General features: G+C 42.0%; 1 protein-coding gene across 3 annotated transcripts; it reads left to right on the top strand.

Annotated features, from left to right (window-relative positions):
• Window positions 1–990: 990 nt before the first annotated feature.
• TIFA (TRAF interacting protein with forkhead associated domain) lies at window positions 991–12,699 on the top strand. 3 transcript variants are annotated; one of them, XM_025386032.1, is made up of 3 exons: window positions 991–1,044; window positions 1,114–1,298; window positions 8,804–12,699. In XM_025386032.1, exon 3 carries the CDS (start codon window positions 8,822–8,824, stop codon window positions 9,377–9,379), a length of 558 nt encoding a protein of 185 aa, XP_025241817.1. In that variant the 5' UTR covers window positions 991–1,044; window positions 1,114–1,298; window positions 8,804–8,821; the 3' UTR covers window positions 9,380–12,699. The 3 variants fall into 3 exon arrangements, with proteins under 3 accessions (XP_025241817.1, XP_025241815.1, XP_025241818.1); XM_025386030.1 differs by lacking the exon at window positions 991–1,044 and having other exon boundaries at window positions 1,111–1,298; XM_025386033.1 differs by lacking the exons at window positions 991–1,044; window positions 1,114–1,298 and adding an exon at window positions 5,146–5,238.
• Window positions 12,700–13,351: the final 652 nt, after the last annotated feature.

The raw sequence follows: 13,351 nt of genomic DNA, 5'->3' as shown, positions 1-13,351 counted from the left end.
AGCCATCCTCCTGCCTCAGCCTCCCAAGTAGTTGGGATTACAGGCACCCACCACCAAGCCTGGCTAATTTTTGTATTTTTAGTAGAGATGGAGTTTCATCATTTGGCCAGATTGGTCTCGAACTCCTGACCTCGTGCTGGAATTACAGGTGTGAGCCACCGAGCCCAGGAATATCCTCTGTTGACACCTACTCCCCTTAGGTTCTTCACACTTAGGTCATTCCAAACCTTTTCACTGAGGCAGAAAACCTTATTCTAAGCGGCAAAGGACTCCTGAGAGGTGTTTCCCATTTCATCATGTACCAGCTTTTACTTGTGGACTCTGGATGTCCGTTCCGGTGGAAGCGGCAGGAGAGAATGCGACTGGACTGCTCTGCTGGGTGTAAGGCGAGGGCAACCTGGAGCAAGTTCAAATCCCGCCTCTGCGGGAGGCAGAGGTTGCAGTGGGCCAAGATCACGCCCCTGCACTCCAGCATGGGCGACAGAGTGAGACTCGTCTCAAAAGAAAAAAAAAATTCCACTTCTCGCCACACTCCACCATTCTCTGAGCCTCAGTTTACTCATGTGTAAGGGGGGCTGCGATGATTAGAGGAGCTCGTCCATGCCATGCACTGGCTTGCTTGGTATCCTTGGAGTCACCGAAAGATTAGTTCAACTCCCCGCCTGCCCCCGCCCTGGGGCAACATTCATTTTGGGGAAAAGTCCCCCTTAATGCTGAAATATCCAGTTCCCTTCTTTTCTCTAGCTCGCCAATTGGGCTCTCCGGAGAGGCCACTTGTTTGGGAAGGCGCGGTCCGGGTCGGTGCACCGCGCACCAAACCCTGCCAGAGAACTCAGAGAGGCGGCCAGGGACTTGGGTGCTTCGGGAAAAAGGCGCTAGCTGCCGGGTCACCTCGCGAGGAAGGAAGGGGCGGGAGCGCCAGTGGGGAGGGCGGAGCCTGAAAACCTCCGCGCCTTCGCTGCAGGCTTTACAAAGGCCCCGGGCGCGCGAAAGGACGTGCTCTGCCAGTCAGTGGGAAGGGAGGCCGCGCGCGCAGGAGGATCGGCGACTCGCGGTCCGTGGTCCCTGGCTCGGTTCCCCGCATCCCGGGGCTCACACCTGCCCGCGCAGGAGGATCGGCGGCTCGCGGTCCGTGGTCCCTGGCTCGGTTCCCCGCATCCCGGGGCTCACACCTGCCCGCGCGGAGGAGCAGCGGCCAGGCGCCCTCCCCCAGCCTGCGCCCAGTCTCCTCGATTCCCCTCGCTCTGAGCCGGGCGAGCCGAACCACTCAGGAGAGTTCACGCACTCCCCAGCCCCAGGTACTTGCGGGGCGGCGGGCTAGGGGTGAGGTGGGGACTGGCCCTTTTCCGTTTATCCCGCAGAGACAGCAGCTTTGTCCAGGAGATTTTCGGGGTTTCGGATCCGAAGTCATCCCCCGCCGCTCCGGCTCAGCTGGCACACGCTCACCATATGCTAAGGAAAGCCTGCAAAAATTATAGACGGCACCTCCCTGTTTTATAAAATATGAGAATATTTACATAAATGAAGACACATTGGAGATGAGGGTGTTTTTTCTCTGTACTTTAGTGTTCTTTGCAACGTTTTTCTAATCAGAAAACAAAAACGAATGCCATTTATGCAGTATGGCTCCAAAGCAGTTGTGCGCGACGCCCCCCGTGCCAACTGCCACGGCCCTTCGCTGTCGGCTCCACCCTGTCGGAGACCTTTCTGAGGGGCCCTGGGCTCCCTGGAGTGCCGAGGTCCTTGGTCCTTATCCTGAGTTCTTGTTTCAGTCTGGTTCATGAGATAAATATAGTAATCCGTTGTTTTCTGGGACTTTCCCCAGATTTCAGATTAAAGGTGGAATTTCCCAAATCCTCTGAAGCCAAAATCCACAGACTGAGCCTCACTGCGGATGTCCGCAGCCACCGGAAAGTGGGACTGTACCCCGGGTCAGGCCAATTAAGTAGAGTGGGAGAAAGAAAATATTATGTCTGAAAGACACCGAGCTTTCTTAAGGGTTTCCTCCTGCTGTGTTTGGTTTTCACTTTTTTTTTTTTTTTTGATTCTTTGTTTTTGCAAGCAAGACCTGTGGCTTTAGTATTAATTCTGCCAAACAGCTGTGCCAGAGTTCACAAATATCTTCAGAGCCACACTTCAGGGTGATCCTGTTGAGCAGGGTTAGGCAGGAGGATTACTTGGTCCTTTGCTCTGCTTCCAAGTTTCTGTTCCCCTCCTGTGTGCTCAGTGTTCGTTGTTCATTAGGGAGAAAAGCCTTGAAACTTCCTACTTGCAAACACCCAAAGACATACTCTTTCTTGAGAATATATTCAGGGGGAACTGGGGAGGAGAGGGGGCTGGGGGGAAATGAAAGTAAAAATTTTCATCATCCAGAGCAGACCCCATTAGCATAGTCAACCCTGTTTTAAAGAACAGACTTCTTAAAGCCTGAGAAATCTTGTTGGCATGCATGACCACCCAGGGGCGCCAAGCTTTCTGTTAAACCGCTTAGACACCTGGGTCCTTTTAGCGAAAATATTTCTATATATCTTTTTGTTTATGACATTTTAAGGCCGAACACCCTTCGACAAGGTGAGGGTGGTACATCTCTTCACTGACTTTGCAGGACCTTGTGTGGGGGTGTGTGTATGTGTGGGTATGTGTGTGTACGTGTGTGTGTGTTGCAGGGAGGGTAGCAGAGGTGGAGGTACTGTTTTTGCACATAACACCTCTACACGTATCCATTCTTCTTTCCCCAAAGAGGAATCAGAAGCCTTGCCCTCGATCTAACCCTTCTCTTCCCAACTCTAAGCCTCCCAGGTAAGTGTATATATACATCCTGATGTCCAGCACAGAAGAGCTGGACACTCAAGAATGCAGCATCCATGCCTTCTGTATTCAGCTTTCAGAGACAGAGTTTCCAATGGCAGTGCTTATTTTTATTTCTATATTTATTGTATTTCCTTTGTTAACACAGATATTACTGTTTGTCAGATATTAATCAGTGTTTTACAACTTTTCCATGTCAGATATCACAGTTTACCCCTTTAATGATACTTTGCTAGTCTCCAACCACTGTCAATTCCATAAACATCAGAGGGTTGGTGATGTTGTAAAGAAAATATTTGTTAAGTGTTTGAATAGATAGTGAAGTGCACATGGTATAAAATTCCAAAGGTATAGAGTGTGCAGTGGAGAGTAAGTCTCCTTCCTATCTCAGGCCCCCAGTTTTTGTCTCCAGAGGTAACCGTTGTTATCACTATATAAAATCATTGTTCCCCTGTTTCTTTGATAACATGACTAACAGATTTCAAAATGCTGTTTTGAGCAAATGTGCACCCGTGGTTTTTAAACATCTAACAATTTTAAGTATATTATTTTAGTTATCAGCTTCTGTCTTTTCCTGTTTTTCTGCTGACCACTCTGAAATGTCAGAGTGTTCAGGCCACTTTGTAGAGAGACCTTGTGGCTTTGGAGATAAACAAATAGATTCGTTTCTAAATTCCTTGAGGTAAGAGATCAACATGGTCTCTAAACAACCCGCCACAATTACTGATGAGTACTAGGTCCATGTTAATATTATACACCCAGGCTTAAGGATAACTGATATTCACAGTAACCTGGTGCTTCAGAGCCTGCTCCTCCTATGAGGTAGCACTAATGGCTTATTTTCCTTCCCAGTATTAGATTCTTGTTTGGTGCCTTGCTGGTTGTAGCCCACACACCTTCATGTCCCCTTTCTCTACATGTTAACTGCTAAGGTTTGTGAAGTAACTGGTAACCGGGCAGGCAGTGTTTGTAATGGTTAAGGGAGGATGCATTCGAGTTTGAGTTCTGTCTTTGACATTGGATTTGTGATCTGGGCTAGTTTTTAAACCCTCTGAGATTCAGCTCCCTCATCAGTGAAGCAGTGATTCACAGGGTTATTTTGAAGATGAGATGACCTGTTGTCACCAAAAAGCAGGTTAGTGGCCCACTGCATGCAGAGTACAATTAACAAGAGTGCGGTCTGGTACAAAAAAAAGTGAATTCCTAAGCTAGCTTGGGGAAGGGGGCACAAAACGTCCTGCCTTTATCCACACCCAGAATGTGCTGCTTCACTTTTGGAGCAGAAAGTGGGCACTTTTATAAAGTAGGGTGGGACGTGAGCCAGAGCAGGGGGTCCCCTGCTTCCCTTGTGTTTTACCAGATAGTTGAGTTGGCACCTTCCTGGGCAGAAATATAAGTTATATAAGTGGCCAAGCAGGCACACTCTCACCATGCCCTCCTAGTAGGTGTGAGTTCAGAGGGCACCCCCTGGAAGTAAGAGTTCTGTGGGGACATGCTTTGGTCTGCAAATTGCCAACTATCCAGGAGAGATCAAAGTCAAGGTCGTCATGGTTAGATATACTTGCCCTGTAGGGAATGTCTGGCCAGGAGAAGTGAAAGGTTACATTTGCATTTCTGAAGGTCTAAGTAGGAAGCAGGGCACAGGGGGAAGGGGAAAAGAGAAAATAATTAAAAAAATTAAACTATGACTTAGAAAAATGGATGTACTTGGTTATAGTGTATCAGGGACTTAGCAGTCTGCCTGGCATATGAAAGGCATGAAATAAGTAATAGCCCTTATTCCTGTCTGTATTAGTTTGTTCTCACACTGCTAATAAAGACATACCTGAGACTGAGTAATTTATACAGGAAAGAGGTTTAATGGACTCACAGTTCTGCATGGCTGGGGAGGCCTCACAGTCATGGCAGAAGGCAAGGAAGAGCAAGTCATGTCTTACATGGATGGCAGCAGGCAAAGAGAGGGCTTGTGCAGGGCAGCTCCCCCATATGAAACCATCAGATCTCGTGAGACTTATCACAAGAACAGCATGGGAAAGACCACCCCCATGATTCAATTACCTCCCATCAGGTACCTTCCCCAACATGTGGGAATCGTGGGAGCTATAATTCAAGATGAGATTGGGGTGGGGACCCAGCCAAACCATATCATTGTCAGGGTTTGCTGTGGTTTTACACCTTCATAAGATAGGTGAATGCATCCATCAGCTCAGGGTCTGATATGGTGCAGTAACAAATGACCTCAAAAATTCCAGTGGCTTATTGGAAGAAGGGTTGATTTTTTTGCTAATATTACCTGTCCTTTATGTATCTGTCTTTGGCTCTTCCCTCTGGGACCCAGACTGAGCTGCTCCTTGTGGGAACTGCTGATGTTTTGACAAAAGAAAGCGGGAAGGTGGAACTACACAGTGCCTTTTAAGCTTCTGATTAGAAGTAAGTTTCTGCTTCTCTTCCATTCATGTTTCATTGACATGGTTGTTAATGAAGTGGATCATCATTTTAAAGGGGCAGAACTGGTAGGCATAGGCCTGCAAGGATGGGGTGGCAAATATTTGACACTAATGCAGTCTGCCTCAGTGTTTGTTGGAGGGAGTCACAATTGTGAACCCCGAGATTCATCAAATCCAGAGAATTGATCTATACCAAGACACTCACAGCCACTGATGTATAAACCAGAATGCCATTTTTTCTCCCTAACAGTGGATAATATATCTGCCCTGGGGACTGAGTATGAGAACCTATATGGGGTAAGCTTTTCTTGTGGTGGATTTGCTCAGAAGACTGAATTATAAAGTAATAGCTTATGTAGAGCATACAAAAACAAAATTTGGATATTACCAAAAGACTATTTAGATCCAGAATACACCATGGTTTTTAATCCAGTTCTCCTTTTGCAATTCTTATTGCCTGAAGTCCAAGAATGAACTAGATTGATGGCAGCATATTGTAAATAAAGCTGGAGATCACTTACAGATTTCTGACGCTTCTTTTCAGGCTCTTCTTAATAGCAAATGCTTTTCTTGTCAACTGCTAATGCATCATTCCATGACTTATAATTATTCTTTTATGCTGTCTGCTTCCTGAATAATGAGACTTTATTCTCATAATTACAGTGTCTTCAAATCACAGTGTAAGATGGATTAACCAGTTCTACCCATTGTGTGTTAATTCTTGCTGACTTTGGTTTCATAGTAAGTTTTACCACCCCGGCACAGGACTTTGAGGATTTTTCTCAGTTTTTCTGCTTATAGCTGGACATCTGTGGCCTGCTTGGGTAGAGCAATATGATGCAATAATGTTCAAAAATATATTATGAAAATAAAATTGAAGATGCGTTTTCAAATCAATAGAAAAGAAATATCGCTTACCTATGTCGTTTGTTGGATAACTGAATAAATTGAGAGTTTGATTTCCAGCAGCAAAACTTTGCAAAACAGAAGGAAAGATTGTATTTTAAAAGTAAATAGCAGGACTGAGAATGGTGGCTCATGCCTGTAATCCTAGCACTTTGAGAGACAGAAGTGGCTGGATTGCCTAAGCTCAGGAGTTCGAGAGCAGCCTGGGCATCACGGTGAAACCCCATCTCTACTAAAATATGAAAAATTAGCTGGGAGTGGTGGCGCACGCTTGCAGTCCCACCTACTTGGGAGGTTGAGGCAGGAGAATTACTCGAACCTGGGAGGCAGAGGTTGCAGTGAGCCAAGATCATGCCACTGCACTGCAGTGACAGCAAGACGCTGTCTCCAAAAAAAAAAAAAAAAAAAAGAAATGCCAGCAAGGTAGAAAGGGAAGGAAAGTATTCTGGTTTTTGTTTTTTATATTTCAAACCAGCAGCATAATTTTGATGCCAACATCTAATATAGATGGCAAACAAAAAACAATAAAACTACAAATCATTCTTAAGACTGATGATCTCCAAACCCCAAATCAGTATAAGCAGACAGTGTCCGGTAGCCGCAGCAACTGAGAGTCATCCAAGGAATGCAGGCGGCACTCAGCATCTCTCTGTGTACCAGTGTAACTTATCGCCGTGCTACAGTTACAGAATTCTGTGCAGCTGTTAAAGAATGAGGTATATTTGTACGTGTAGATATGGGAAAATTATCACCCATATGTATTATTAATTGAAAAATCGGTCAGGCGCAGTGGCTCATGCCTGTAATCTCAGCACTTTTGGGAGGGTGAGGTGGGTGAATCGTGAATCACCTGAGCTCAGGAGTTTGAGAGCAGCTTGGCCAACATGGCGAAACTCCCTCTCTACTAAAAATACAAAAATTAGCCGGGTGTGGTGGTGCATTTCTGTAATCCCAGCTACCCGGGAGGCTGAGGCAGGAGAATTGCTTGAACCCGGGAGGTGGAGTTTGCAGTGAGCTGAGATCATGCCATTGCACTCCAGCCTGGGCGACAGAGACTTGTCTCAAAAAAAAAAAAAAAAAAAAAAAAAAAGAAGAACAAAGAAAGGTTCAGAACTAAATATAGCATGTTTCTATTTGTGTAAGAAACTTTTTTCTCTGTGGAGAAATGTGCTTGTATGTGTGTTTGTGTGTAAGAGTGTACACACATAGTTATGCTGGTTGTGTAAAGAAAATTTCTGTAAGGAAAAAAGTAGCTTTTACAGTGGTTGTACTCTAGGAGAGAAAGACAAAGAGTTCAGATGGGGGAGAAATACTTGTTTTTTAAATCCGTTGTTAGTGTTTGAATTTTAAAATCATGTGCATGTACTTTTAAAAAATTAAATTAGTTTTAAAATGGCTATTCTGTGTTGAAGTAACTTCACAAAACTTTTAGTAGCTATTTCTGCTGTCCTGTGATACTGCTTTTAAGTACTGTACTAATTATCAAAGACATATGAAGTGAAGTGTAGGTGGAGAGCACCTCGGGCCATCGGCTCTCAAGGGATGTGGTTAACAACAGTTAAATTGTGCTATTTGTAGTTAATGACAGTTTGTCCATCCAGTCATTGAGTACCACTGACAAAAATAAATAATTCTGATACCAGTGCAGGCTGTGATAATTAAAACCAACTAATGGAGACTTATATTCTTTTTTTTTTTTTTTTTGAGACGGAGTCTCGCTCTGTCGCCCAAGCTGGAGTGCAGTGGCCAGATCTCAGCTCACTGCAAGCTCTGCCGCCCGAGTTTACGCCATTCTCCTGCCTCAGCCTCCCGAGTAGCTGGGACTACAGGCGCCCGCCACCTCGCCCGGCTAGTTTTTTTGTATTTTTTAGTAGAGACGGGGTTTCACCGTGTTAGCCAGGATGGTCTTGATCTCCTGACCTCGTGATCCGCCCGTCTCGGCCTCCCAAAGTGCTGGGATTACAGGCTCGAGCCACCGCGCCCGGCAAGACTTATATTCTTAAAAGTAATGTCTGAAATTTGAAATTATAGAATAAAATAACCATTTAAAGCATTTACTATTTTTAATCATTTACCTGTTAGAAATCAAAGTGAGGATGTAAAGGATAAATGTTGCAATTATTTGTTTATAACTATTAAGTTTATTTAACCAGGTTTCATAATTCATAATATATTTAATTATAATCCAGTTAATAAACTGTAAGTTTTCTTTATGTATATATCCTCTGAAGGTATTCAAACCAAAGGGATTTTTTATTTCCTGATTTTGTTTTTAAAGTACACCTGTCATATTTTCTCTGGGCTCAAGTGACTCTATTTAGGTGAAAGAGGAACTGAGGTTTCTTTATGCTTCCCTCAACTCCATTTATTATCAAAAATCATTCTTTGTTATTGTCTGCATTTTATGTGTGGTCTTATAGTCAAACTAGAAATGAAAAAGATAGGAAGAGCTAGTGTAGCAATTTTATAGGGCTTGGTATAAGATTTCACATATCTACTAGTTCACTGAAAGTATTGTCTATGTATTGTTTTCTTAGTCCAAATAAATTGCCTATCAGTTGATATTCATCAAAACGTTAGAATCAAAGCTCTGAATGCCTCAAGCATAAGCAGAAACTAACATGGTAATTTAATTATTGCAGGTGGGCCTTGTGCACATCATGAGCAGTTTTGAAGACGCTGACACAGAAGAGACAGTAACTTGTCTCCAGATGACGGTTTACCATCCTGGCCAGTTGCAATGTGGAATGTTTCAGTCAATAAGGTTTTTTAACAGAGAGAAACTCCCTTCCAGCGAAGTGGTGAAATTTGGCCGAAATTCCAACATCTGTCGTTATACTTTTCAGGACAAACAGGTTTCCCGAGTTCAGTTTTCTCTGCAGCTGTTTAAAAAATTCAACAGCTCAGTTCTCTCCTTTGAAATAAAAAATATGAGTAAAAAGACCAATCTGATCGTGGACAGTAGAGAGCTGGGCTACCTAAATAAAATGGACCTTCCGTACAGGTGCATGGTCAGATTCGGAGAGTATCAGTTTCTGATGGAGAAGGAAGATGGCGAGTCTTTGGAATTTTTTGAGACTCAATTTATTTTATCTCCAAGATCACTCTTGGAAGAAAACAACTGGCCACCACACAGGCCCATACCTGAGTATGGCACTTATTCGCTCTGCTCCTCCCAAAGCAGTTCTCCGACAGAAATGGATGAAAATGAGTCATGAACACAGAAAGTCTAAGAGGAGAAATATGAAGGATGAAAAGCTCTGTAGATGCTGTATAGACACAACTTATTAAGAGTTTATTAGGGTAGTATATTATAGTCATCTGTTATGCTGTGAAATTTGGAATTCAGTGTTATCATTTTGAAGTCTGTAAACTGTGTTAGTCATTAACTTAGTCACCTGTTGTATTCCTGGATCTACACAAAATTGTATTCCTGGATCTACACAAAAATCTGTGAGGATTAATATACAAAAAGTATCCTTTGAGATGAAGTAGTGTTCCCAAAATAAGGTTATATTATTTTCTTCTTCTGCTTGATTTTCATCTTATGTTTTGCTTTGTTTTTGTAAGGAACCATCTCTTGGTTTGGTCACATCATTTCACAGCAGCCATTTGTTTTTAAGGTCAAGGCTCCAGACAGGTTGTTACTGGTATTTGCAGCGTGTCAGTACTTGCAGTACTGGAATATGTTCTAGGCTAGTGTCTGTGCGTCACTGTGGTTTTAGTATGGAAGGACTTACTTGAGAAATACTACCTTGCTTTTCTATGATTTCTTTTTACAGAATTATAGTGTGTTTACTCCTAAGATGACAGTTCTCTTTGTCTATATTCAGCATCTAAGACAAATATTTAAACATTTTAAAGAACCACTGTGTTAAGTTTAGGATTATTTACTTACCAAATTAGAAGTTTGACTTTTATATGTTATATACAATTTTAAAATTTCACGAATTCACCTTTTTAATAGTATCCATGTACATAATAAAGTCAAAGTTTAATTAATCATTTTCTTTGAAATTTTTTCTAAATAAGGGAAAAAACTGTTCTTGGGCCACTTTACATAGATAAATATATGTGAATGTTTGTAATTAACACTTAAATATTCCTAGTGTTAACTTCAAAAAAGTCTTTTTCAGTTCTTAAATAACATTTTTTAATTTAAGATACTTATTCAACTTATCTTAACTAAGGTAGCTAGTGAATGTTAAGTAGATGAGGTAACCGTTCAGTTAAGTTAAATTATAGCATTGCCAGGTAGTGAGGCTCGCTGTACAATTTTCCAGATAAATGAAATTTCCTGTAGTGAGAGGTCCATGTTTTTGTAACAGCCTTTTAAAAATGCTTTTGTGAACCCTCCAGCCTCTTACCAAAAGAGGCTTTAAACCTCATCTTGATTCAGATCATCAGTCTATTCCTGGGCAATAGTATGTGATGTCCAGCACCCTAACCCCGACTCCCCAGCCCTGGGACTATTCCAGTAGAGTGAAATATTTGTCCTGTACAAAGTGGCCTGAATGACTGTTTGAGTTCGTGTGTCTAGTTTTCCTCCTTATTCCCTGTGATGCCCAGAGTAATGGCCCATCCAAAGATGTCCAGATGTTCATGTGCTAGTCTCCAGAACTTGTAACTGTGCTGTTACATGGCAAAGGGGAATGAAGGCTGCAGATGGAATTAAAATAGATTATGCTGGATTATCTGGGTGTGCCCAATTGATCACCAGATCCTTAAGAGTGGAAGAGAGGCAGATCAGGATGTCAGAGTGATGAGGTGTGAGACGGACTTGACCTGCTGTCGCTGGAAAGAAGGAGGTCATGAGCCAAGGAATGTGGACAGTCTCTTGAAGCTGGAAAGTGTGCATTGGACATCTGGAAGCCGGAAAAGACAAAGATCCAGAAAGGAACAAAGTCTTGTGGACACCCTGATTTTGGTCCAGTGAGATATATTTGACTTGTTAACCTACAAAACTTTATGATGATAAATTTGTGTTGGTTGTAAGCCACGAAATCACAGTAATTTGTTATAGCAGCAGATAGAAAACCAATATACTCCTCTTAATATAAGGTTACCTACTATTGATTCCTTCTAGGATTTTAGCTTCCTGTCTGATGTGGATTTACAGCCAGATCACCCAGCTTGTTTGAATTGCTTACAGTGTGTAGTCTCATGGTAAAGGCTTTCTATGAGTGAAGTGTATATCCTTTAATGTGTGCATACTGTCACATTTTGACTATTTCGGAAGACTTTCACCTCTGTTTCTTGTCTTTGAGGCTGATGAATGTGTTTCTAAGCTATAAATTTAATATTAAGGGATTCATGTATTACTGTTATTGAACCCAAACAATGTGTTAAGTAATATTTAGGGCCAGAAAAATCTCATGCTCATACAGAATAATGATTTCTCCTAATGTAAATCTTGGAAAGGGTTTTGTTCAACTTGAGAAATATTAAAATTTTTTTCTATTTTTTTTTCTTAAAAGATTGGCAAAGGAGAGAGTGGGTTGCTAAAAGTTTATTTATCGTTGTTCTCCAAAGAATAGAAACACTTGCCATAGCCCAAATCCAGTAGTAAATAATAATGAATGCTTTATAATAAAAGAGCAATTGGTTAGTATTAGAATTGTTTTGATTACAAAGTTAGCATCTCTGCCAGAGCTACCCAACCCCAAAGCGGGGTTGTTAGAGGAAAGCTGCCATATTTCGCAGAACCGAGGAAGGAATGCAGCAGACCTCAGGTGGGATTGAATGCGCTGGTTCTGACCCTCGATGCGTACTGGCTCCATGGCCACCTGTAGCTCCCGAGGTTTACACGTTATTGATCCCCCCAAAGAGACCTGATCTCTTGATTTCATTTCCAGGGAAGGGTCAGCTTGGGTCAGGTGCCCACCCCTTCACCAATCAGCTTGTCTCAGGTAATGCAGTCATGTTATATAATGGCTGCTCTGGTCAGTGATCATGTGGATAGATACAACTTTTTCTCAAAAAAATGGTCACGGGGTGGGGGTGGGGCAAACAAAACTATTAGTGTTTGACACAAGGTACTGCAGCTAAGATGTGAAACCTTCCATATACACCTTAAGGACTTCTTTGTCTCTGGAAAGTGATTTTTCTGGGGCTCTTTAAAGAGGTGTATTAATGGTGCCAGTGTTAGAATCATTGGCAGTCTTTTCTTGAACCTGCGACTCCAGTGGTTAAATCTCATATGTCATATGGTTATATAACCATTTTCTAGAGAATTCTGTTCCTACTATCTAATGCAGTAACTGACTTAAAAGTAAAAAGTATTACTGTTAGACTCTAACATGAGTAGCGATATTTGTTTTAATGGAGGTGGGATTAGGTATGTGTTTTTACATTAAAACATTTTTATATGTGTAAATAAATATATATGCCTTGTAGAAAAATTAGCCATAATCTTACTACCAGAAGAGAACTATTATTAACCTTGTATGTGTGTATATGTGGTAGATGGTTCCATATACCTCCTGGCTCTTTTTATGTTCCCAATTCTCTAACACTTGTTTAATTCCTTATATTATTATGTTAAGATAACAGGTATTGTTATTATTTTACTATGTGGACCATGATCGAAACTATCAGAGTTTCCATTTCGGGTGGTGACCAAGATGAGCCCTATGGAAAGTGTGGGTGGAATTTAATGGGCTTCTAGTTGGTATGAGTTGTCCTCAGATCCAACCTATTCAACCTGCATGAAAATACTTATTTGTCCTTTACCTCTTAAGCAATGAACTTAGGGCTGGGAGCACTGGTGAAGAAACTGGGATGGCAGTAGTTTCAGCTTTGTTGCTGGTTTCATAATTTTGTTGCTGATGGAAGGCTACCAAGGGACTAGAGATGAGCCAGTTTGGCCCTGCTTAGTGGCATCAGTGAAATAACTGCTTGAAAGGCCCAAATCAAGACAGTAACTTCTTTTTTTTTTCAGACTACTCAAGTGCGGTAGTCAGAAGGGGGAAAAAGAGTAGAACAATAAGTTCAATCTGTAACTGTGACTATGAACAATCAATTGAGCTAACTCAACAGTGACATTTCAAAACAAAACTTCTGAGGTTAGACAGTCACAATAAGGTGTGACAATGAAATTTCCCCTTAGTTCAGAGTGCCTTTTTATAATAATACCACTTTCGGCATCTTGAAAGTTTTTTTTTTTTTTTTTTTTTTTTTTTTGTTGAAGT

Source organism: Theropithecus gelada, chromosome 5, assembly GCF_003255815.1.
Source record: "Theropithecus gelada isolate Dixy chromosome 5, Tgel_1.0, whole genome shotgun sequence".
Taxonomy (NCBI): Eukaryota; Metazoa; Chordata; class Mammalia; order Primates; family Cercopithecidae; genus Theropithecus; species Theropithecus gelada.
Note: the sequence above shows the minus strand (reverse complement) of the source record. Positions and strands in the feature narration are given on the sequence as shown.

What these genes read in the sequence shown, in the direction of transcription:
- TIFA (XM_025386032.1), top strand. Translation starts at nt 8,822, where the DNA reads ATGAGCAGTTTTGAAGACGCTGACACAGAAGAGACAGTAACTTGTCTC.